The 26,941-nt window shown below is 38.1% G+C and overlaps 1 protein-coding gene across 1 annotated transcript in view; it reads right to left on the bottom strand.

Moving 5' to 3' along the window:
* Window positions 1-26,941, bottom strand: part of IL1RAPL1 (interleukin 1 receptor accessory protein like 1) — a 1,173,648-nt gene that overhangs the window by 12,121 nt on the left and 1,134,586 nt on the right. Inside the window, exons 7-9 of the mRNA XM_038384565.2 lie at window positions 25,797-25,929; window positions 23,099-23,244; window positions 6,892-7,035 (exon numbers count right to left, since the gene is read on the bottom strand). Of these exons, the coding sequence (XP_038240493.1) occupies window positions 6,892-7,035; window positions 23,099-23,244; window positions 25,797-25,929 (423 nt within the window). The remainder of the gene's footprint in view (window positions 1-6,891; window positions 7,036-23,098; window positions 23,245-25,796; window positions 25,930-26,941) is intronic.

Raw genomic sequence — 26,941 nt, 5'->3', positions numbered from 1 at the left:
TATTTGCAATAAAAAAATTAGGGACACACTAACAATAGAACCCATTTTTCTTTTAATCAATAAGTTTCAGGGATACAAGCTACAAACCCCCATATGCAGACATAAATTGTGATTTTACTCTTTGAATGACATTTCAAATGCAGCCAAATACATAAAATTAAAAAGATTTAAAGTGAGTCAACACTGTAAGAATATAAATTTTAATTAAGAGGAGAAATCCTGCTTCTGTATAATTCTACCACTAATTCTACTACTAACATTTGGAAGGATTAAAGCTGCATTTCTGTGTAGCTGCTTTATTTGATAAAATTCAAAATTGATCTTCAAGAAATAACATTTCTTATTAGCAAACTGTGCCTGCAGCCAATTAGAACTCATATGCACACTTAAGGTTTTTACTGCAGTGTTATTTCATTGGTCCCCAGGGGAGATTCTGTAATTGGGAATGTGTCACTAGCTTCAGCAGCAATTGCAGAGTTGTCATACCTGTATGGCCTAATCATTAACAAAAATACTTTCCAAGATGCCTAGACCATTTGCAAAAATTATATCTCAAGGTATTAGCAGCTAATTCATATTAAAAGATTCTCAAAGGTATCTTCCTTTTTTCATAATGCATGGGCTTGTCTACACATAGAGTTGTTCCCGATTACCTCCACATGTTTCAGAATAAGAAGTGCCTTGTTCCTGTTCAGCTTAACTCACAATCCACAGAAGTTATTAAGAACTATAGATGACCTTCTTTTGTCCTGACAAAATCTGATGTGGATGATCCCATGTGAACCTTGCCAGTATTTTGCTATAGAAATGGGGGTGAAGGAGAAGGTGCTCATAGGAAGGTGGTTTATATAAGCAGTCCCACTTCCAACAGTGATTCCAAGACAGAAACTGCCCTGCCAAGCCTTCTAAGTTGAGCATGGATTTGGCTCCCAGTGCCAAAAGCAATGGAAGCTCTCCTTTTCAGAAAGCAACCAACATAGAGTAGAAAATGTCATCACAGACCTTCTGAATCAATGCAAAGCCAGGGACATTTCTCCAAGTTGAAGCTTGAGTTAGAGAGCTGATGAGGGCAACAGAGTTCTCATTTAAAACTGTTAAATCCTCCTCTGCAAAGAACCAGTCTGAAAGACTCTGCCAGGAGGCACATCAAGAGAGAAGACTGAGGCAGGAGCGGAGGGACTGTTATGAGGAGAGAGAGGGCACTCTGACCTTCTTATCATCAACTAGTTTCTGTTCCAGCAAGGATCAAGGAAATGGAGTGAATGAATAACATCTGATAGCAGTTTAGTAAGAGGACTCCCAAACTTCACTGGTACAGAGTGGCTCACCCTGTGGGATCTCATGGGAGTGCTACAATGTTGCACCACCCCCAACTTAGCCAACATTATTACTCTAAAAAACTGAAATTGTTTCCACTGAATCCTGACAGCATTCTTAGCCAACCCATGATGACAGAGCCATAACTAGGCATTTTAGCATTTGGGACAAGAAAACATTTTCACGCCTCCTACCATTTTTTTTTTCATTGTTTTTCTGCCCCTGTGGCTTTGCACCCTAGGCGGCTGCCCCATTCATCCCACCTATAATGGGTAACAAGGTTTTGTGAGGATGGCTAGGAGAAAGGATGTTTGTGTGGGTTTTAGAGTATTAATCTGTTTATTTGTTTATTCAGCCTTTTTCTATTATTTCTTATTTTCAGTTCTCCTATCCACCCGTTTGTTTAAATAAAGCCACTCAGGGTGGGCTGATCACCTTCTGCATTTTCACTCTTCAGTTTGTGAGTTTATTGATTCCTTTAGACTGTAAGTATCACTCTCACTAATTTAAACTGTTACTCTGAGTTCATCTGAAAAGTTCGTGGATAGCACTAAAGCCTGCTAACTTTGCTCACTAACAAGTGTGTGACTAATGGGTCTGGGAGTAGTAAGGATACACGGACCACCTCCTCTACTTGCCTTGGGTGTGGGCCAATGCGCAGGGGGAAACTCGGGCTTCCACTGGTTCTCTTGATCCTTCCCTCCCAATGGCCTGCAGTGTGGAGGTAGGAGGAGGCAGTCTCCGACAGCATCTAGGCTCTGAGTCTGTCCTACCTGATCCTGCTGCCTGTGAATGACTGAGCCCATGATAGACCTGCATGGACTTGAGAGTAGGAAGGAGGGATCATTTCTGCCCATTGCTGGCTGGTAGCCAGTTTTGCTTTGCTCAAGCCCCATCCTTCCCCACTCTTATCTAGTGAGTTGGATCTCTTATTATGCCAGGTACTAAGCTTATTGTCAAATTTTGTTTTGGGGTCTGGAAGGGATTTTTCCCATGCAGCACAATGGCTGTGTTTTGAGAGGTTTTCTTTCACTTTCCATCCAGCACCCCAGAGCTCCAATTTTTGAATTTACATTACATTTATTACAACTTTGGCATTTACATTGTGGTTGGTGGGTTAAAAAAAGGGTCTGATGTGAGATTTATGTAATCCAATGTGCATCTTGAGCAGGGGCCCTGACCATGACATTACATGGTGAAGGAGTTTGCTTCCATGTCTAATACAGCAAGGGGATCCCTTCATCTCATCTTTCCTACATCCTGCATGCAGGAGCGTAATAGGTTGGGACTCTGGCTTCCACCCAGTGTCCCTGAGCAGGCCTGGGGGAGTAGAAGGGCATGGTCTCAGACCCACTGTAGGTTTGTACAACCCAGGGCCACTGGAACAGTTCTGATGGGTAGTGTTTCCTCATTGGTTAATAGTTTAATGAAGTCATGATATCCACATTTAACCATATTCTAGCAAGCATGTCTCACTGTTTCTGTGTCCACATCAATATTTGGAAACTATTTCTCCAGGCGGAGATACCATATGTCCATACATTCTCAAATCTAGCACTGGATTTATTGCAACTGGAATTTGGTATGTAAACATCTGCTTCAATTGAGAAATACCTTTCATTCGGTTTAATAAATCTGAGCCTAATAATTAAAGACTTTTGCACATAGAATGGCACTGTTATCGAGAGGCAAAATTTTCTGGGTGAAATTCTGGCATGCCTATTGATTTCAGCGGGGCCAGGATTTCATTCCCTATCAGGAGAGGTATAATATATATATATATATGTATGTATATGCACATATACACATATATACATACACACATACACACAAAACTTTACATATATGTAATATACACATATAACATATATTTATATATGTAAAGCATCTTCCTTTTTTTGGTTTCAAGACATTTGTATATTCAAGAGAAGAAAGAAGTTATGGGATTGTCTAGCATGAAGATTTTGCATTTTTTTCTGTTGATTCGAGTATACCAATTGGTTAAGTTATTACAATTATTTTACTAGTGGGGAAAAAAGGCAACACTGGAGATCATTCAGTTTCTAAGGTGGCCCTTGAAAAATATAAATATTAAACCTTTTGTGTAGATATTAACTGTTAAACTAGCTTTATAGCAGGATGGAAACTGGTATGAAATCTCTCACCCTGGGATTTGGTGTATACCATGTACTCTAGTGGCACAAGTGATGTCATACCTTGTCAAGGTAGCTTCTACTAGCAGTAGATTGTAATAATAATTATACTTAGCACTTATATAGAACTCTATGTATAAGATTTAAAAAAATATTTAGACTCTTAAATCTATGATTAGGCTTGATTTTCTATGTGGCCTGATTTTCAAAAGTATTGAGCATGCAAAAGCTCCCAGTAAGCTTCTATTTTTGAAGATTTTGGCCTGTGTTTCACAGTCTTATAGAACATTCAATAGTTCTCTTAACACTCCAAAATATAATATGTCTACAATTAGCAGATGGGTAAAATGATACAGAAGAGATTTGCCTAGGTTACATAGCAAGTCAGTGATGGATTCAGGATTAAAAATGGAGGAATTTCTGGTTCCCAAACCCACACTTTTTCCTATATTACATGCTGCCCCCTAGTAATCTTATAGAGCTCTGAAATTTCCATATGGATAATAGCTAGAAACTGACTATTCTGAGGGCTAGGAGTTGTTCAGATTCCACACCATGGGGGGAGGAGGGAGAGATGGAACTGGCACTTGAAATACAGGTATTGGCACATTGAGGGAGATGCAAAGTACAATGAGAGCTGATGGTGGTCTAACTCTGGGGGAGAGGCAGGGAACTGGCAATTGGGAACAAAGGTGGCTTGGGTATATGACAGGAGTGAAGCATGAGGGAGATTTTTTGCTGGAGAGTCAAGAAATAAGGCCTAGTTCCTTGGGCGGGGTCAGGTGGTATAATCCAAGTTTGAGGTTAGAGGGAGAGATCAGCAACTGTGAAGGAACACATTCACCTGCAGTATCTTGATAGAATTTACTGAGGTTAAGTTACACTCACTCTAAAGGTAAAAATTTGCTTTCAGATACATCTTTCAGTTTACCCACATATTGCATTGGAATCAGATTGCAAAGATGAGAAAAATGAATGCAGTTTTCTTCTAAGGCTAAGAGAGAAGAGAACATGATGAGCTTTGATATCCTGAAGGACTCATACTCCAGTCAGGAAAGAAACTGAACGTTGCATTTGGAGGGATATCTTCTGCTGAGAAATTTAATTGGATCTAAATTTTAGAGTGTTTGGAATCCTCTATGGATTCAGCACACTGTACAAAAAGAGCCTGTGAATATGTCAGTGTTTGCTTATCTAAATGTTATGCTGGGATATGACAGAACACGATGTAAATTATGGATAACATATGGGTACATGGCTAATGCCCCTCAGAAGATAGGGATAGGGAGAATTTTGAAAAAGAGCATTTTGTGGAGAGCCTCTGGAAAGTACAATGAAGCTCAATGCTTATTTGTAATAAAAATTACAAAGGACAGGAGCCTACTTCTACAATTTCTTCCTGTGTAAAGTATTGGTCCGTAAGGCATTTCCTTTATGCCTTCCTACATGTGCATTAATTTTGAGAACTTAAGTGAAACAGACACTTATGGTAAAAAGTCCAGCTGCAGTTACTCCCTCAATGCAATAGGTTGTTCTTTCTGCTTTTGATGTGCTCCACTTTATTCAACACTTTCTGTTTTGTTTGGCATCTCAGAGTAATATTTCACTTAGCATATTACCAGAGTTAAGCACATAACATTTCTGCTGTTTTTATTATCTAAAGAGAACATCTTCTCTACTTGCTGTAATGGCAGAATCTATTTTACTGAGAAGACTGACTTAACTAGACAATTATATTAATTTTTCCCTCTTCAAAAACCTAACTCAGTTTCTTGCTAAGAGTGCTTTTTGGTTACTATTTTTAAATGGGAGATTTGGATCTGAGAACGACTGATGGATTTTCACTTCCCTAGGTCAGTGAAGTAATAAGACTACAGTGTGTAATGTTTCCAACCATGTGAATTTTCAAATTCTAGAAAGCAAGAACTGCAAGCTGGAGACAGATCCATACAAGGAGAGGATAGTTTGCTTTGTTGGGGAGGTTGGTTCCCAAAGAAATAGGATGACCAGATAGCAAGTGTGAAAAATTGGAACTGGGGTGGGGGGTAATAGGAGCCTATATAAGAAAAAGCCCAAAATATTGGGACTGTCCCTATAAAATTGGGACATCTGATCATGCTACGAAGAAAGCAGGTTCTATCAAAAATGTGCGTGATGCTGAGCAAGTCACAATCTCTCTGTATCTCTGTTTCCTCACCGTAAGAGTAGTAATACTAATCTATCACACTGGGGTGTTATATGACAAATTAATGTTGCAAAGCATTCTTTTGTGATCTCTCAGTAGAAGGTGACACAGAGATGCAAGATACTGATATATTTATGTGTGTGGGTATGTATGGGTGTGTATAACAGGTGAGATTACTTGAGTCTGATTTTGTTGTTTTGGCACTGGCTTTTTCACGTCTTTGCATATTTTTATATTGTAGGAAGAAGTGGGTCAACTCCTGGGGATCTTAGGCGTAATGTGCACCATCCTATGACATTACATAGGCCCCTATAATTTTACTGCCTCTGTTCATCCTCACTATGACAGATTTGGCTAACATCTCCCATCCCACACATATCACACTATAAAATATAACAGGATATCATCTATCCATACTTTGTATCTTCGATAGTGGTTAACATCCTTATATCAACAGGGTTTTTGTAAATAAGGATATAGTGTATCACACATATGGTAGCAGTCTGAAACAGCAAGAACTCTGACTGAAGGCAGCAAGCTTAATTAATCAAAGCCCAGTGTTCAACCTAGTTTGCTATCCAGCTGTGACACTGATTAGTGTGGTTAGAGACAAATACAACATTTTTTTTCAATGGTAAAAGTAGTGTATAATTCAGATATAGGTCAGAGCAAATAATGCCAATTCCTATTGTTTAAACTAGATGTCTTTGAATCATCACATCTGCAGAACAACTAGTTTAATCAACCTTAGCCACTCTCTAAACAGTTAAGTAATACATTCAAGAGCATGGACTGGTGGGTAAATTCCAAAACATGCAGTACAGTTTATCAAAACTGATCAGCTTAAACAAGGAGCAAACTGAGATTCACTTCAACCGCTTAATACATTGGGGGAATATAATTAGAGGAGACACTCACTTGTTTATGGGGAAGTGAAGTTGGCTTTCAATATTGATAGAATGTTTGTAATTTACATTTGGTGTTGGGAGTAAAAATCTAAAAGATACAGGTGTCTCCTGGAGATCTGCAGAGCAGCAAATGAATCAGTCAAACAATCATTGCTTCTAATCTGCTGTCTAGGGATGCATTTTCAATGCAGTGCCTAATGCAGTGAGAGAAACGCCACTGATGGTTGCCGCATTGTTAACGCTTCTTGCTCCACAATGAAAATTAACCACTTGAAGAAAGAGATAGGCACATTTAGAAAGCAGGAAACATGCTGAGAAGATGCCTTACCTCCATCTAGCTCTTCAGCTCCAAAATGATTCCTGTAGAAGAGCATAATCTCAATCTTGTAACACTTGTAGATAGTCACTAAACAAACAAGCAGCAGCAGAATAGCACCAAGCCCACCAGCAAGCTCAACTGTATACATCAGCTCTGCAAAGAATTATAAAATGTAATAACAACCAAATTCAGAACTGGAGAAAGGATAACACTGGAGATATTTTGCAGGTTGAAGATAACAGTAGAATGCAAATGCAGGATTTTTGCATTTAATTTTCCAGATTATTTATGGGACCCTCTGAGAAACATACAGATAATGCAGTTTTTCCTTTATATATATGTAAATACCCTCATACCACATTTTAAATAGGTTATGTGAAAAGTCAGTCAATTGTTTTTACTCAGTGTTCTGTGCGGGTTTAATATATATCTGTATATCACTGTTTTGCTCGCAATAGATATATTATGTCACTGCATTCATATTTTAAGCTCATATAACTGCTCTCCTTTTGTGGAGCTGAAGGTAGACACGACCTTCCTCCCCAACACCTCACACAAAATATCAGAACACACAACTGTGTTTCATGCTGGGTTTCTGTCAATTGCATTAGATTAAAGATAACCATTTTACTTTTTCAAAATATAAATAAAAATGCTTGTGGGATATGAAGACAAATCATCCTCGGAACCCCCAAAACCACATTCCTCAGTTATGTGTTAATATCTTTGACAGTTTCCTGTTGATCTGTAATTCATTGTTATCCCCCCTGTCTCTCCCTAAACAGGGAGGGCTTTTGTTTAGATGTTGCAAATCATCCCAATTTGTCAGTTCAGACATTCAGATTCAGAGCATGATCACTCTTCCTTTGTTACATTGTACCACTGAAGATTCACATGATAGATGGAGATCATTGTCATGTAGCTCAATCCGTCAGGATGAAGAATCCAATCAAATGCAGCGCTATCTGTCTGACGAGCAATCTCCTTAGTGATGTCATTTATCAGATAATAACAATAAGTGATAGACATCATTGTCTGTTGATCCTACTTTCAGTAGTTGAATACTCAAGAAAGCAGAAGTAACTCTTTTGAGTCCATTTTGTTATTATTCTCACTACTTTTCAAATAAGAAATCAGAGTGCAAAAAGAAAAAAAAAGATATGAAATAGTGCAAAGCTCCAACGGTTTTATTTGTTTGCTATATTAAAAATAGAGAGGAACAGTAACTTGGTATATCCCAGAAAAACCCATTAATTTTAAATATTTCTAACCCCCAGTTTTGAAGAAGGACTGGGACAGGACTTAGAAATTGAATGGACACATTTTGGCTGATAAAAAGCCTAACTGGAAGAGAATACAGAGTTCCATAAGGAAAACTTTACATAATGCACTACTAAGGGGCACTGTGCCCTATAAACAACATCCTTTTGCCTCCATTTGGGCAGCATGTACTTGGGTTAAGCAATGTAAACCCTCATGTTATCCAGGTAACTTTTTGGTTATGTATATGTAATAATACATTATTATACAATTTAATTAAAGAAATAAAAGATTAGAGAAAAGTTCCATTTAATTTTACTATGTTCTACCAATGGACACTTTTTATTACTCTGATACACACAGCTGTTAAAAAGGTTTCATTGCTCCCCAGAGGACACTAAAAGTGTTATAAAATAAAATAAAATAAAAGTATTTACATTTCATATAATTCTTTTCTAAACTGTGGCAGAAACTCCTTTGTGTTAACATTTTTACTATCAGTGCTTGTTATTTCATACTTTCAGTATTTTTCTGGTCTGTAGGGAGGAGGCTTACTTAAAATAATACAGTTTGTATAGGCTAGTAATACAATATTTTAGAAAATAAATGGAAATGGAAATTACACTACACTGGCTTACAACAGCTCGTTTTTCATTTTGCACCACATGTGATGCAGCTGTTCAGTGGTAACCAGAATATGAGGAATTAATATGGTACGTTGCTAGGTGCAAAATATACCACTTATATGCCTGCTGTTATGTTGCATTAAAGGCAAGAGAAACTTTACTATTCAAAAACAAAATGTTCCCCAAAATTAACGATAGAGCGATTAAACAGAAAACACTGTACATAGTTGTCTTTCTACCATCAACGTGGAAACTAATACGCTATATGAAAAGTAGTACTTTGGTCAATACAGCTTCTCTTTTAAAGTACATTTTCATGCAATTTTCACTATTGGAACTATAAACATCTCTAGAGCAGGTATAGCATGTATAGTTATTTCCTTTTAATAAAATCAATCTGAATTCATATAGCATTGCCTCATACCCATTGACAGAGCAACACAGCAAAATTCATAAGAGCATTCACTGATCCTAAGGGTATGTCTATACTGCACCTGGAAGCATACCTCCCAGCCCTGGTAAACAGACTTGCACTAGCTATGTTGCTCAAGCAAGTGTGCTAAAAATGGTGATAATGATACTGACCTCCTTAAAGCACTTTGACATTGACCGATGAAAAGTGATGCATCATAGCTGGATATTGTTATGAAAGTGACCATTAACACTAGACTGTAAGCAAAGGTAGCAAGACATACTTGTCTCCACACTCAATTGCTTTATTCTATCTTTTGTATTAAACTTTGGGCATGGTTGCTACAGCAAGCATTACATTCTCTTTGAAGTGTGATGTACTTTTTCTGCTCAAGTTCAAGTTGCCTGGAGTGGCAGCATTTTAAAAAGATTCAGTTTCAGCACAATTCCACATCAGAGGGGAGAAACAAAAAGCGCAAACCTTTTAAAATCTGTTTAGCTTTTGTGTTATGATGTTAAAATTACAAACCTTGCCCTCTTTAAGGGACTGAGACTGAATGTTGAAAATTGTAAAGAAAAATTATCAGGCAGAACCTTAGGGGAAATGGCATTCTGTTAAACGCAACAAATGAACAAGTGCCAAAGAGTTACATTCAAGAGCACAGCAATCATTTAGTTACAGGCAATTAACAATAGTCCTTCAGCAAAACAAGAATGGGTCTACTCTAAGGGAAAACACATTGATTACTGCTGCAGTAGTAGATTGGTTTCTGAATAAATTGCTTCAATTTAAAATGAGATTTGCTACAAGCATTTTGACCAATGGCTACATTTTTTCTGTTTATCAGGATGGTTTGGCAAAACAATCCAGTGAAAGAAACAGCTAATTAAAATAAAGCACATGCCCTCTCTAAACATATAGAATGATAAGGCTGGTAATAAATGCACTCATTTTACACTAATCCTACTGTAATTATCAGGCGCACTTCTGGGATGTTTCTTTGATCTGCACCTGGCTTTATTTTTTGATAAACCTGCTCAGCAGTGTTGCACAGGTTATTTATTTATTTACCGCATTTGTACAGAGAAGTAAATCAAAGAAAAGATATCCCCTGAGCTTCATACCTTAGACTCATTTGGCTTCTCTTGGAGACTAGTTGTTACTCTGTATACAACTGAGTTACTAAGTACAAATTATGCTTCAGATATTCTGGATATTATGGATAACTATAAGTGGATGTGAAATAGTGTATTACCTGTTTAAGGGACAGGCTGGACCTACAGTAGGGAAAGTCTGGGGTAATCAAGGAGGCCCTGACCAGCCCTACCCTAGGCCAAGGCTATATAAAACAGAAAGAGGAAACTAAGTAACGGACAGGGAAGTAGAAGCCAGGCAGGCTGAAGTGGGTGGTGTTTCTCTCAAGCTCCAGGAGACCAGCCTAATCAGACTGGGATACCTGGTGTTGTGGACATTAATTTTGGGAGCTCTGAACCTGGGTCCTAAGGGGAGGACCTAACAAACTGTTTATTGTATTGCTTTTTCCTGAAGCCCTATTAAAACAGGATCATTTTGTTCATGTCGGTTGGCTTCTCCTTGCCCCAGGCAAAGCTATTACCGTGAACATTGAGGTGGGGCACACCTGCGGACCACACCAGACCAAAAGGGGGCACACAGGACTTTACAATGGATATGGGATTTTATAGCTGTGTAACTATACTACTATGTCAGGCCTCAATCTTGAAATGACTTACACAGATTTCTTAACTGTAAGGACTGTGAGTAATCTCATCAAAAGCAGTGGGACTACTCAGACTCTCTCAGATTAAGCATGTATGTAATTCTCTGCAGCATTGGGGCATAAGGTACCGATTTCTGTCATTTCTATATTGGTACATGATTCTGCTTATCTTGTCAATCAAGCCACACAGTTTGTATAGGTCATCCTATACCTCTGAAAGTGTGAGTTGAGAATTCTTACATGAAACTTAACAATAATCAATGTGATTTTGAAGGGAACTATTCCAGTATAATGACTAAAATTCATACCTGTGGTGCTGCAGGACAAAGCACAAGCTTGACAAAAATGGTTTTGGCAGCTGAAGTAAATAGTAGCTTGTCTAACAAAGTGAATTTAGTGTAGAAAAGAAATGTTTCCGATAACGTAAGGAGAAGGCTGGTTAACAGAGAAACATTTCCTTGGGTCATATGTCAGACACTCCCAGTGAAAAACAGGCAATGTTTAGGCTGGGAGAAAGAGTGATACACACACATAAAGATTAAAGTTGAGTGAGGAAAAGTACTTTTTTGTTTGTTTGTTTTTGCAAACAAGATATTTATGAGGACTGTACAACAATTCATCATTTAAATGTTTGGCTTATGGTAGTTCATCTTTACAGAGCACTGGAATATGCAGATATACTATTTTGTACCTATCCTTTCATTTGTAATGATTTCTATGTGCCAATAAAATCTACTCTTATTTAAGACAACTGGAATAGTTTCATAGATATTGTTACCCATGGACACTGGTGGGGACCCATACTGTCCATACTGCCATCAAAAGTGTGACTGAAGCATGTGCAAACAGACCTGAGGTAGCTAGTTCAAACAACAATAGCAGTGAAGTTGCGGCATGATGGGTAGCAATATGGGCTGTATGAGCTCTCCCAGGTCCCTGGATATGTACTCAAGTGGCCACCCTGTGCTGCTGCCATAGCTTCACTGACATTATTCCAGCTAGCTAGATCAAAGCTAGCACAGGTATGTCTGCATATACTGCAGTCACATCTCCGATGCAATGTAAACATACACACAAAGTGATACTGTATTCTGTCCTCAGCAAAAAACAGAGTCTGAAGTGCTTAACAAGTTGACTACTAAGTCAAGAACAACTAAGAAAACTGATAAAACTGTTGACAAAAAAACCAGATGTACATCCCAATTGGCAACATAGCACTGCCCTAACAGAGACCAGGGATCTGGGAACAAGTTTAATACTTGGTAAGGTTTTCCATGGAGGTACCATACTGCAGCTTTCTTGGGAAAAGAAAAGGCCAATAGCCTTACTGATTTATGAAACAAAGTTATAGAGTGTTTTGGGTTATATATTTGGTCTCAAAATAGACACTGATTAGACCTGAGATTGTGTATAACAGTGGCAGCAAACTTTTTTGGGGGGAGGGGAGGGGGAAAATCAGACAGAGTGAAACCTGGAAAAAACTTTTGCTAGCATATAAACAGATAATTTTAAGATATACATGTTTAATACATTAACAAACATAGTGGTTCAGAATGTTATTATAATAGAGTTTTGTTTCTTTTGGGAACTTACATTTTTGCCTAATTTTTTAAGTCATTAGGAACAATTAACAGACATTCTAGTGTAAAAACCTGTTAGTAACATATCTCATATGATGAGATTTGAAATCTTAGAAGTCTTACAGAATTTCAGTACAATACAGCAGAGGGAACCATTAGACCTATAGTTTGTTTGCGGAGGTTACAAAAGGAGTCGCTCCTTCTTGTCTCACTCAAGTCTGAACAGTCAATCATCACCATCAGTCTGTGGAATATAGGCCACAATCAAGTCATAATGACTGAGAATGTTCTTGAGATGAGCAATTTGGCTTACTAAAGCTCCTCAACTCATAAAAGAGCATTATAGTGTCATGCCAGTGATGCTACCATTAAAACTTTGTCAACAGATCTGCTATGAAAGCTGAGGAACTAAACTCATAAAATACTGGAATTTTCTGGAAAATGGAATTTTAGCACCATTATAAATATGGCAAACAAAATTAAAAGAATCAAAGTAAATAGAATATTTTGAGGTCTGACACAAACCCATAGAAGACAAGTCCTGAGTTAAGCTTGCCTATGCTTCCTTAACATACATTATCATCCCTATATACTGCTAGACCTACAATGAACAGAGTGATCTTCTATACCATATAAGGCAAACCATCCTAGTACAAAAAGAAAAGGAGTACTTGTGGCACCTTAGAGACTAACAAATTTATTAGAGCATAATCTTTCGTGAGCTACCGCTCACTTCATCGGATGCATTTTCATTTTCATCCTAGTACAGTGACTTACTGTGAAACACTGATGTCTTGAAGAATTCCACTGAATATTGCTCTGATTAAGATCAAACAATATTTCTTACCTGTTGTTTGTGTGTGTGTGTGTGTGTGTGTGTGTGTATGTGTGGTCTGACTGCATAATGGGACAGCTTTCTACTGTAGTAAGGCAAGTTACAGCCAATGCCCTATTTGGAGCTTTTGGGAATGCCTTCAGTAGTTTATTGTTGATGATTTCCATGGCTGAAAACAAAGCGGTTAAATACCCTAACCTAACCAGTGAAAATTATTTTCTAAAAGGAAAACAACTAATGGATTACAGGCAACCAAGGAACTGAAGGAATACAAAAAAGCCCTGCCTGGGAAGAAATGATATAAGCCGTGCAGAGGCTTTAACTATTTTACTAGGGAACACTGTAGTCAGGTGAATCAGTAACTACTGATCCTGACCTACATAATGTATGTTCTTATAAATGGATATTTGCACTGATGTAGCCAGACAATAGAAAGGAATTATCAGGTAAGACATCTATTCCTCTGTAGTCAGTCTGTCACCAGCACAGAAGATGTTTACTGACAAACAGTACCTCCAAATACAAACAGTAAGCACAGACATGGGAAAGAATTTTTTTAATTTATATTTTATTATCTTTTCCGAGCAAAATAAGTGAAGAACAGAAAAAAAGGGAAGGGAGGGAAAGAAAAGGAAGGAAAGGACAGGGAGGGGACAGGAGAATTACATCTGTTTCTATCTGCCAGGAATTAATCACAGGTTTCTAAAAAGTTAGATCAAATTTTTCAAATTTGTCTGAGGTCACTTTTCTCTGAAACGTTACAGGCTCTGTAGCTGCCACGGCAGCCAAGTCAATGAGACAAGTTTCTATCCCTGGTGGCAGTCTGCTGTTTCATCTAAGCAATAACAGTCATTTGGTTATAAGCACTGCTCTAGAGAACCAATCTTTCAGTGAGTTGGAGAGCTTCCAAAATGATGGGATATATCCCAAAACACAGTTCTGGGAAGTAATTTTTAAGGAGGTATCCATTATCATATTAATCTCCTGATGACTTCTAGCCAAAAGGATTGCATCTTGGGACAGTCCCAAAACATGTGAGCCAGTGTTGCTCTGGGAGACCCACAATTACAGCAGCAGTCTATTTTGGCAGGGCACTGTAACCTGTGTTACAGTGGAACCAGTGTGAATGAAATAATTTTTTGCTCAGTCAGCCTTAATAGTAGATTGATAGTAGAGTTTTTAATGTTTTGCAAGGCACTTCCCCATTGGCTAGAGTTCAAAGACATATACAATGCTTTGTTCCAGGCAATCTAAATTAGGCAGGGTCTTTTGGGTCAGGAATTCGTAACAGGCTATACAGCTGGTTATGAATCTATGAAACTCTGTCTACATCAACAACAATCCTGCAGCCTATGGTACTCCCAGTGCATTAAGACCAAATACGTCTTTCAAGGAATGCTTAAGCGGCAGGTAATGCCATGCAGCTGGATCAGATAGTTTGTATTCATAGAATCACAGATTTGGAAGGGACCATGAGAGGTCATCTAGTCCAGTCCCCTGCACTCATGGCAGGACGAAGTATTATCGAGACCAGCAAACCGCGGCCAGTGGGAGCTGCAATCGGCTGAACCTGCAGATGCAGCAGGTAAACAAACCGGCCTGGCCCGCCGGGGGCTTTCCCTGAACAAGCAGCATCCCAAGTTTGGGAAACACTGCTCTAAAGCACTTGCAACCCCTCCCAGCTTGGTATCATCCACAAACTTTATAAGTGTAGTCTCTATGCCATTATCTAAATCATTGATGAAGATATTTAATGGAACCGGACCCAGAACTGATCCCTGCGGACCCCACTCATTAAGCCCTTCCAGGATAACTGTGAATGACTGATAATTACTCCCTGGGAATGGTTTTCCAACTAGTTTTGCACCCACCTTATAGTAGCTCTATTTGTCCTTGCCTCTGCTGACCAGTCGCTTTGCTTCCCCTATCAATTTTTACAATTATACTATTATGATTAATATTCACTACTGTCAACTTCCTCTTTCTTCCATTTGTTATATATTACTTTTATTTTTTTTATAGCTGCCTTCACTTCCCCTCTAAACCAGGCCATTTTTTAAAGCACTATGATCTTCTTCCTCAATTGTGGGATTGTGGGCATCTAGTAAAATGTTCTTAAACAATTCCCAATTATCATTTATATTTTCATGATTAAATTCTTCCTCCCAGCTGATCTGGCTCAGAATTATTTTATCTTTTTTAAACTGACCCTTTTAAAGCACCAAGTGTGTATAAAATATCAGTGGTCTGGACTTTATTGTATTTTACATTATAAATGTGATCAAGTCATGATCACTGGTACCTAAGCTACCATTTATTTTTCATTTGGTGATAAGTTCCTCTTTATCTGCCACAACAAGGTCTAATACAGAATCCCCCATGTTGAATGCAACACTTTTTGAGTTAGGAAATTGCTGTCTATGATATTTAAACATTCCAAGGATATGCATGAGGCCTCCGGCATATGTCATATGGCAATATTGTTGTTGGAGTGCTTGGCAGAAATGGATCCTCTAAGATCAACTGACAGACCCAAATTATCCCTTTTATCTATCCACCCTCTCCACATTAATGGTTTCCTGTCAATTGTCAACAAGGGGTTGTTCCAAAGTAGAGCATCAATGTGATAGAAGGGATGGAATTTAATATTTCTAGCCAAAGGGATCCATATTTTATAGACAATTCTGTAGGTGACATTTTATGATGAAAACGGCAATACGATGTATCCAGTATTCCTGCCAATGGGAAGTGATGTAATAACTCCTGTTCCACCAGCAGCCAGAGAGGGATCAGCTTTGTTGTGTTCTGCAGCCATAAGGCTGCCTGGCTAAGGATAAAGGCTGTATGATTATGCTGCCATTTGGGGAAATAGAAGCCTCCAGATGTGATTGGGAATTGCAATTTACACAAAGCCAGTCTAGGCCTCCTCATCTACCCGCACACCCCAGAAAAGTATCTTTCAAAATTCACTAATTTTCCTAAAATAAAATGGAAGACTAGTAACTGGGAGATTCTCAAGATATACAGTATCCAGGGAAGCACATTCATTTTGTTAATTTTACCTGAAAGGCTATCAGTAAGGGATCTGCCCAAATCTCTCATGACCTGGACTGATATGGACTCTAGATTAATTTTGACCAGATTCTCCATTTCACTTCTGTGCATGAGGATCGCGAAACATTTCAGTATGTTTGGGTTGCTACCTAAAATTCCAAGAAAAATGTTTTGAGGGCACAGAAGGGAGTTGGGGAACAGTCTATCACAGCAGAACTGGCCTGAGATCTCAGTGACTGAAAACACTGTGTGCCAAAGCACACATATTATTCATATTACTTCGGCTGTGTTTTGTGGTGATGTGCAATGACTCCCAGGTGGCTGCCTCACACAGCTATTCCACCAAATCTTCTACTTTACGCTGGCCAAAAGGCATCTAAACAAATGAGTCCTGATTTTTACAAAACCCTCACTTATGTGATTTTGAAATACTATTTTCTTGGTCCACAGGGTGATCCTGGCCTGGAAGCTTGTGATCCCAGTTTGCGGCCTTTGTGCAGGATGAAAACTGCATTTGAGTTTTGAAGAGAAGATAAATCTTAAGGGCCTTTCTAATATCAAAGGGAATGAAGGATTTCCTCCTTGGGCGATGGATGAGATGGATGTCTGGAAGAGTTGTATCCTAATAAAGGTGAAAAGCATTCGTGAGAAAAGTGCTGTAGGGCAAGTCTGACAGAGTATCTGGTGCTGGTGAAAAATATAAGAGGAATTTTAAAAAGGCAGCCAATTTACCCATTTGCCGAGTGAAGCTCGCAAGCACAAACCTTGAAGGAATTAAAATTTCTACCGAACGGTTTGAAGTGGTTTGAAGGGAATGCAAAATAAGGTCAAATACTCTCTTATTCTCTAGGAGGAAGAGAGGATTTTTATCTTCTACAGGACCTTTTCTCTTTTCTCCATACGTTGGTCCAAAGAGATCCTCCATTTCGCTTATGGTTTGATATTCAGAGGGGCTGAGCATCTACTGCTTCCAGTGAGTTTAATCCCATCATTAGTTGATAGCTCCCTATAGATGAAGTACTCAGAGATACGTCCATGAGAGGTCTCATTCATTAGCCTGGAGGAAATTCAAGGATATGCTCACATTAAGCTTCTGTTTGACTTCTGACATCCTCATGGAGCCCGTTTAGTTTCGAGCAACTTCTGCAAGTACCTTACTTTTGCAAATAACCCATTGACACAACTAAGATTGACTTAGATGAGTAGAATCAGAGTGGAGCAATGGCTCCTGGGAAAGGAGAAAATGATTAAAAGACTTTAATTCATGTCTCTCACCTCCAGATTCTTTCCGTGAGGTACATACTTTCTCATTCTATGTAAATAGCATCTGGCTCTGAGATGCCTGATCATATGGGTTGGCCTTAATGAGCTCTTGTTTTGTTTTCACCACCAAAGACAACCACTGAAATATCTGGGATGACATTCCAATGACTTTGTGTTCTACAGTGAAGGAGCTCAGAGGAGCCAGCCTACATAGGCAATTAATAAAAGTCCCTCCTACATTGCTGCACTCATAGTGACCAGCACTTAGAATCATAGAATATCAGGGTTGGAAGGGACTCAGGAGGCCATCTAGTCCAACCCCCTGCTCAAAGCAGGACCAATCCCCAACTAAATCATCCCAGCCAGGGCTTTGTCAAGCCTGACCTTAAAAACCTCTACGGTGAATGTTCTTGGGAGTGAAGCTAATTGAAAGGGCAGGGCAGTGAACTGAAAATGATTCTGATGGATATAGATTCCAGCGACCTAGTAGGATTTGGAGATAAAGCTAACTGAGATTGAGATTGGCCAATGCTAAATTATCTCTCAGGTCCACTGATCTCAATTTTTTTTTCTTATGAGCATTACTATAACATCCAGAGTTTGAACAAACAACTGATCATTTTCAACCAGGAATATCTTATTTGAAATATGCCTGCTTAAGGGTGGTGCAACATTACTCCTCTGGCTAAGATAAGACTGCCTGTATTTTACCTGGGAGCTTTATATAATGTTGATCTGTGTTATTTGACTTTGAAGGCCAGATGATATATGAATTGATTTTTCTGACCTATGTTGGAAGTTACATACCTTCTCCACCTAATTTACTGACACCCAGGCTAAGGCTGATCTGGAGATATTAGGACAGCAAATTGCATGACAGAGCTGGTAGACTTGATGCATGGCTGTCTCAGTGGATGTCATGTGCAAGTGAGATATTCCCTTCAGGGCTGAAGAAGTGAACTTCATGTACAATATCAACACTGAGTCCGGTGGCACCTTAAAGACTAACAGATTTATTTGAGCAAAGATTTATTTGACTAAATAAATCTGTTCGTCTTCGAGGTGTCACCAGATTCCTTGTTGTTTTTGTGGATACAGACTAACACGGCTACCCCCCTGATACTTTACATCATGTACAATATGACTCCTGAATTTACTCAGTTCAAGAAAGCTGATCTTTCTGTTATCATTCTGTTGATCTAGCCAGAGTCCCTTACCATCTGTGTTTTCTCAGCAAGAGAACAATGTTCTGGGGATGGATGAATGAACTAGGAGTACAATGTGTAGAAAACATGAGATCCTTTCTCCAGACTTTAGATATTAGCTGGCACTTCTCAAGCTTCATCATTGTGGAGGCGGGTGGTACCGATACTACAGAGGTCAGCAGAATATATTATACAGAGCAACAACTACTTTTTCTCTTCTTCAATTTTCCCGTTGGAAAAGTCAGTCAAAAATTGATCTTTTCCTTCTGAAAATTCTGATTTTGACAAAACACCTTTTTCCAGTGGGAAAACCTTTCATTTGAAATGTTTTGACCAGCCGTAGGTCATAAAGATCAAAGGCAGCAGACCAGTTATGACAGATAAGTAAACAAACAAGCATACTAGTGTGACCGCTACTGTAGGGCAAGAGGCAAGAATGCAGTGGGGACAGTGGGCCAAGAAGACATGCCTACAAGCTGCAAAAAAGACATTGGCTATGATCTGCTATAATAAAGGGGAAAATAGCAGAGCCTTGTGTCTGCCCCACTGGCAGCTGGACCACAGAAAATGTTATAATGTTAGTTTATATATTTTGCTTCTTAATCATATAAAATAAAAATGTATGACATGGTGAAACATTTGATCACTTTCTCTATGGTATTTTGTCTGCTAAAATGCACAGCCAAAGTTTTCCCAAAAGTTAATGTGCAATTAAAGGCTATCTTGTAATTCCAAGTTACCATGTAATTAAACATCACCAGGGAAGATTTGCTCTATGACAAAAGATAGACTCACTTTTCAGGAGATACCATTATTCAAGGATATTCTCTATCTCTCATCTTACATTATAGTACTTATTATATTGGTAAACTGTGGGCCTGTTTCCTCGAATTTAAACCCCATGGAAATATAAAACTGCAGTGCATGAGTCACACATTATATATTATAAAAGGGTCTGCCATTAATTAGCTTGTGCTTGGTTGTCTCTCAAAATCCATTTCTGGAGGGTTCGAAAATCTAGTTGAAGATGTACCAGATTTACAAATGATAAATGATAGTCATCACTGATAACAAAATCAAGAAGCAGTACCAAAGAAGCATAATTCTCTTCTCTTGGATAAAAAGAAAATAACTTGATCTGAACAATGGGGAAGTAAAGAGGTTTTGTCTAGCAGAATGCAGAATGGAAGTGAGGACTCCTATGGTTCTCCTCCCATCCCTTCCGCTACTGTTTCTCTTTGTTAACCTGGGCAAGACATTTAGGCCCAGATTTTTCAAGGTATTGAGGGATTGCCTCACTCAGCATTAGAATGTCTAACTGATCCTAAATCCCAAAGTACCTAAATTCCTTCTGAAAATGAGATTTAGGCCCCCAAATCACTTAAGTGTTGTAACACTGAGTGCAACACTTAAATACCTTGAAAAATCTGGACCTTAATCTCTCTGTAATTCAGTTTTCCCATGTTAAATGGGTACACTACCATTTTCACAGGAACTCTCATGCTTCACACTTGACTGATGTTTGTAGAGCACTTTGTGGTCCCTAGATGATGCTGATATTGTTATGAGTAATAATACTTGACTCTTATGCAGTATAGCACTTTATATTTTAAAAACACTGAACAAACACTTTCACGTTTCTTTGTGATTTAGGTAAGTAATATTATCACATTTTGCAAATAGGAAAACTGAGACACAGAGGTTAAGTAAGCTAATCAAGGGCACACAGTGAATAGCAGAGAGATATAGAACTCTGAAGTTTTGAGATCCCATCTCTGAGTTCAGTTATGCTTACCGTGATCTATCTAAATGGACTCTGGCTGTATTGCATCCTATTTGCAGAGTAATTTTACCATTTCTAATGTCTCAGAGCACTTAGTGAGCTTAACCTCATGAGATCAGCCTTCACTGAGTGACAGTTGTTTAGAATTAAACATCCCTAATGATAATATAATGCAGAAAACACTTTTAGTTAGAGTTACCAGAGGGATAGTTGTTTTAAATCAATGATTACTCTGAGTTGATACAACTGAGAAAGGACTTTGTTTAACAACAAGTCTTTTCATTTTTTACTTTCTTTTTGAACAGTGATATTGCATTGTATATAGAGTTTACAAAGTTTTAATCAATTGTTTATATATCTAATAAGCTCCAGCATTTTTACTTGTTTAAAAAGCAAGTTGCAAAACAAAAAAATGCCAGCAATTCAAACTTAAAAACTTGTAGTACCACTCTAAATGTCTTTTAATGTTTGGGAAGCAAATTTCCCTAATTTATTGGTAGTTACCGATTGCACCAAATAATCAGAAATTATTAAATACACATCCCTAGCAGAGACTAAATGTGGGTCTAAACAAGAAACCTAAAACGGAATGTTGCCATGGTGATTTACAGAAAACCAAGCAAGCTGTGCAAAGCTTGTCCTTCTAGGAGACCTGAGAAACTAGTTAGAATTTTTATCTGTCACGGTTAATTTCTCATTTTAATGAAACATTTGTCAAAGTGCAATGTATGTAGAATGCTCATGATAGGTACCTTTTGCATTTTACAGACCCACTAGTGTCACTTTTCAAATGAATATTTCAGATTCAAGCTATTTTTAAAAACATATGCGATTTCTAACTTTTTGCTCATTGTGATGATGATTTAAATTTCTGAATATTTCTTCATATGCATGTCATCACGAGGCTACATGCTATGGTGTGTTAGCTATAGTGACAGCTCCATGAAGGCATACAGGAGGAACAGAGTGAATTAGGCCATGTACATTGCCAGATTAAAAGGCTGGCAGTGGCAAAACTCCTATGTGGGTAGGTTCTATGTAGTGTCATAGTCTTACTGCTATTGCTGGTATGGAAAAGTAACAGAAAGGGAGATGATAATAAAAAGATATATTAAATGTCAATGAATTATTGTTTTTAAATTCCCCAAAACTTTGAAATTATTTATCCTAAAAGATCCATATGTTAATTGTACTATTAAATGATAACCTATGGGGTTTTCTAGTGTTTACTGAATTATCTCATGACATGGGTTCAAATACCTCTGAATAGACCCCTGCCTATCTGCTAGTCTATTAATAAACTTCAAAGATGGGCTAGTTGGTTTAGACTAATTTCCCAACTCAATACTTGGAAGAATAAATGGCAAAGCACTTACTGAATAAATGCCAAGCCAAACAGATCATTTGATTATTTCTGCATTCTTATCTCTTATGAGATAAGTGCTATTCCTTAGTGCAGTAGAATAGCCACAAAGCATTATTATTCTATTATTTTGTAGTGAGTGGGAAAGAAACATAAAATGTTTTTATTTATGATAGCTCCCCTTGTGGTCCCATTTTGGATTTACCCCAATTTCTCAGGTGACAAGACTAAAACTAAAGAAGTGACTGCTGCCTTAATGTAAACAGACACCTGAGAAATAGAGTAAGAAACTGGCCCTTTATTAAAGGGGTTAAAATAAGCACAATAAAAATTTGACTTTGGTCCTTATATTTCATTTCTTACTCAAGCCAATGGGATTTTGCTGGAGTATGGAGAGCATCAGGCATAGCATGGGTCAAAGTGGAATACATTTTAGGAGATAAAGTGTGCAAGTAGACTGAGAGTCTTGTTTAGCAAGGTGCTTTCTGTCTCATTCTAATTATCTCAGTGGGAGACCACTGTGGCCATTAGTTAGGCTCAAACCTGTTATCAGTGGATAGTGAAAATAGGAAGACCTTTAAAAGTTTGTCTCTCAATAGTCCCTCTCTGAGACCTTTGTATTAAATACATTAGAACTAAAATCTCTGAAAAATGGGGTGATTCAGAAAAGGCAGTAACTTTCCTAGTGGGACTTTTATGTACATTTTTCAACAGGAATCTATTAGCTCTAACCTTTGTAATATTTGGGGGTTTTTTGTAAACAGAAAATGACTAAAGTTATATTACCAATAGTTTCCTACCCTACTAGCCTACTATACTTTTATCAGTGTCCACACCCATGAGCTGTTGAATGTATCTTGTATACAGTCATTATTAAAAAGTGTTATTTTATTATATTTCTTGTGGTGACAAACACAGTTAACAATGGGCTTCCCTAGTTTATTTCATAGACCTTCACAGATACAGGGAAGCAAACAATCAGCCTTTGCCTTTCAATATCTTAGGCTGATAAAGCTAAGGGTAGCCTCTGAAGGAAAGTTTACAAATGTAACATCATTACAATGTACAGTAGCTATGTTAAAAAGTCATATATTTACCCCTCTTATGTAGAAGAATGCTGGCATGTCTGCGTCCATTTCCATTTTCAACATAACATGAGTAATTTCCTAGGTCCCCTTCTTCCACCGAGTCGAGAATTAATGAGATGGAAACTTCCTGTTCTCCAAGATGTTCCTTAATAATTCTACAAAAATGATATAATTCAGACATAACAGTCTGTTTGTACCATGTCAGAGCATTAATAATCATGATATAATGTTACTCACAATTTGCAGCTCTCTGCATCAAACCATAGCCAAATTTGAAGCCAATCTTAATTAGATTATATTATGCTCTTTTCTTCCTCACTCCTAATGAGGAGGTTTGGCTTTGTAGATGTTAATGAGAGCTGCAGTTAATTGTCTTCCTTAAACAGCGTGATGCACACACTGATAATATATTGAGGACTAGGAAGGAGACCTTGATGAGAAGTTTACATGCTGCTTAAAAATAGGATATGATCTCTTGAAATGATAGGATATGGCATAAATCTGGAGAGGTTCCAAATGGTTAATTCCTCATTGAGGGTGCTACTAACAGTATGGTCCAAGCTTTGTTTTTGTCCAAAGGCAATTTTCTGAGATGCTTTGACATTTCAATAGGAAGCAGCATGGCCATTTTTACAGTAAGAAAAATCATTACTTCATTTTTATTTTACTGAGCAGTTATAAACCATCAGTGAAAGCTGGAACAGTTAATGTTCTCTTGGTTAATACCATTCAAGTGGATATTAAAAGCAAGCACCTCCTGAGTAAAAACCTCTTTGGATACCACCTGTCTTCCCTTTCTACCCATTGTCCCCTCACTAGTCCCAGCATTGGTTTTAAAAAACCAACCAAGCAAACAGGAAATTGCTTCAAACTCTCATCACCCACACTATTAACATGCCTAAAGAAAATGGAAAACACTATTCAGGATCCTCCCTGAGCAAACACAGAACCAAGCCAGTTGTGAAGAGGATTATCACTTGAAAATTTTTAAAGGCCTAAGTCTCTGGATGACAGGCTGTAGGAGAGCTTTAAATAAGAAATACAGCACATCACAATTCTATGTAATTTGGTGTATTGGACTTGGGCTCAGTGGAATAAAATTAGAGTACACTCGAGTGAGATATTCCTTCCTCCACCTTTCCATCATCTGAGGGAGGTGGAACATGACTCGAATAACCTTGAATGTTTGCATGGCCTTATTGGTTTTGATACTCGGTTTCCTCTGTTACTTTAGTTTCTCTGAAGATATTGAGATTTAATTTGAAAATCAGACCAGATTAACGATGCTATGGAGTAGCAAACTTTTAGTAAGAGATTCAATTTAAATATGCTAACTTTAGTCTGTCATAAATATTCATTGTGGATAGCATACCTATAATCTAAACTGAATATGTAAATCATTAAGAAGTCTTTGCTGTCATTTTATACTGGTAACTATCTATATTTTAAACACATACACTTACACATTGACACACAGAGTACTGGTTTATATACTGTGTGGAAAAAGGTTCTTTTCAGACCCATGTAGATACTTTAGAATCACATTGTGCATAGCAGTTCTCAAACTTTAGCAACCTGAGGACCCCCTTTTTGGTTTAAATTTTTTTGCAGACCCCCAAGCCCCCCGCTTAGCTCCAAGCCCTTCCCCCACTCCATCTCTTGCCCCCAAGGTCCCATCTCTTCCGGCCCCCACTCCACCACTGCTCCTTCTCTTCCCCACCTCTTTCCGCCCTCTCCCCCAAGTGTTCCCCGTTCCCGCTCCTCCCCCTTCCTCCCAGCGCCTCCTGCACACCGCTGAACAGCTGTTCCCTGGCGTGCAGGAGGTGCTGGGAGGGAGAGGGAGGAGTTGGGGGGGGTGGAGTTGATGAGCAAGACCCCCTGGAGTACCCTGGCAGACCCCCCCGGGGTCCGCAGACCCCAGTTTGAGAAATGCTGTTGTACATGATTTTCTAGGGTATGTCAACCAGAGCATTCCTAATAAACAGACAATCTCAGATTAAGGCAGCACTTTTAGAAGCAACATAAGAATATGATATTCCTCCCCAGCTGCACAGTACCTAAGTATTCAGCAGGTAGAAGTAGACCATATGAAAGAAAACCATGGAACTGGAAGACAAGCAACATTCTTGAGGTCTAGTTCTTTTATAATAATTGAATGTAATTCTTTTCACATATAACAGGAACAATAATATTTGGAAACAAAGGCCAGCTTTTGACACAACATTTTATGCTCCATGGCTTTAAGAAGTATTTATTTGTGAGCCCTGTTTCTTGACATATTTATGTCCCTTGACATCTTCTCAGTAACCTTTCAGTGTTCAATACTGCAAATGTTTTCTGTTACTTGATGAAACCATTGTGTGGATTATAATCTGTTACATCACTGCATTCCTGTGTCATTTATTCTCATTTTATGGTGCTAAAACTATGGTTTGAAACTAAGATGAGAATCCTGCCAGCGCCTCCACTTTCTCTGTTCCCCTTTCCAAAAGTAATGTACTCCACAGATGCATGGTGGTGTAATATCACTGAAGTCAATAGAGTTACACTGACATGAAACAGGTGTAACAGAAGAGAATCAGGCCCATAGCCTTTTCACACTCATGTTAGTAATGAAATCTATTCGTTACTTTTACACAGTACTATTCACTATAAAAACAAATACAGTTTTAATCTTGATTGAGAGAACAAAAATGTTGCTTTTTACCTAATATCACTTTCCCAGACTCGATTTTCATCCAAATCTTCAATAAATTTCTCTCCTTTCATCCAATAAATTAAAGGACTGACATCTCCACTGTATCCAAAGAAAGCTCGGCAGGTTAGGTTAGCAGAATTGCCTGTTACAGAGAATTAAAGAGAATATGTTATTTCAAAATTTGCAAAAATATTTAATTTTTGAATCAGCTGCTTGAAACCCTTTGAATTCCTATATCAATCCGCAAAAATCATTGATTTGCACATATAGTTAGTTGTAGTTTAATTTCCAACCAATGTTTAACACATTCTCTGGAAACAAAAAGAAGAAACAAATTATATAGAAATAGGGCCCAATCTTGCATTCTTTCACTGAGAGTTTGGGTTTACAGGAATGCAGGTTCAAGTCCGTAACAACATGCTAGTGTGCTGATTTATCTAACACAAAAATAGACTAAACATCTGGTCTACTTCCATGTTTTTCTATTCAAAATAGGTTATGAAAAAATATATTTTCAATCAAATCCGTGTTTGCTTAAGTTTATAGCAGTTACTGTAACAGACCCTAATGGCCTCATTGCTATTTCTACTGCCAAGATACAGCCATTAAAAGCAGAGGTGCTTGTTCCCTGTTCTGTTAGCCCTGCAGAGAACTGTCAGTAAGCAATCATTATGTGGAAGCCAAAGATATGATTCACATTCCCAACCCCAGCCGCTTCACTGAGTGATGAACGTCAAGTGTCATGAATAATATATTTGTGTACTTATTCCACATTTTGTGAGCCATATTTTAAATTATGAACAGAAATCCACACAAGGAAAACAGGAATACAACGTGCAACAAACTAATGTAATGTTACTGCAAGAACCTTAATGTGTACAGTTTCTGATTTGATTTGATTATGCAATCTTATATTGCATTAATTCAGTTTGTTTTAATTTTGCACACAGAGAAAGCGATACTTCATATATATACTGTTCATGTGAAAGTGACTAATTGATAACGCTGGCTAGAGTTAGACATACTGCACAAAGGTACAGTGTTCATTGTTCCCATTCACCTCTGTAAAGGCACCTTGGTCTTAACCTGTGTCAACTCTTCTGAACGATTGTGTGCTCTTTTCCCTGGTAGTGACTATTTATCTAGAATTATGT

This window comes from Dermochelys coriacea, chromosome 1, assembly GCF_009764565.3.
Source record: "Dermochelys coriacea isolate rDerCor1 chromosome 1, rDerCor1.pri.v4, whole genome shotgun sequence".
NCBI lineage: Eukaryota > Metazoa > Chordata > Testudines > Dermochelyidae > Dermochelys > Dermochelys coriacea.
Note: the sequence above shows the minus strand (reverse complement) of the source record. Positions and strands in the feature narration are given on the sequence as shown.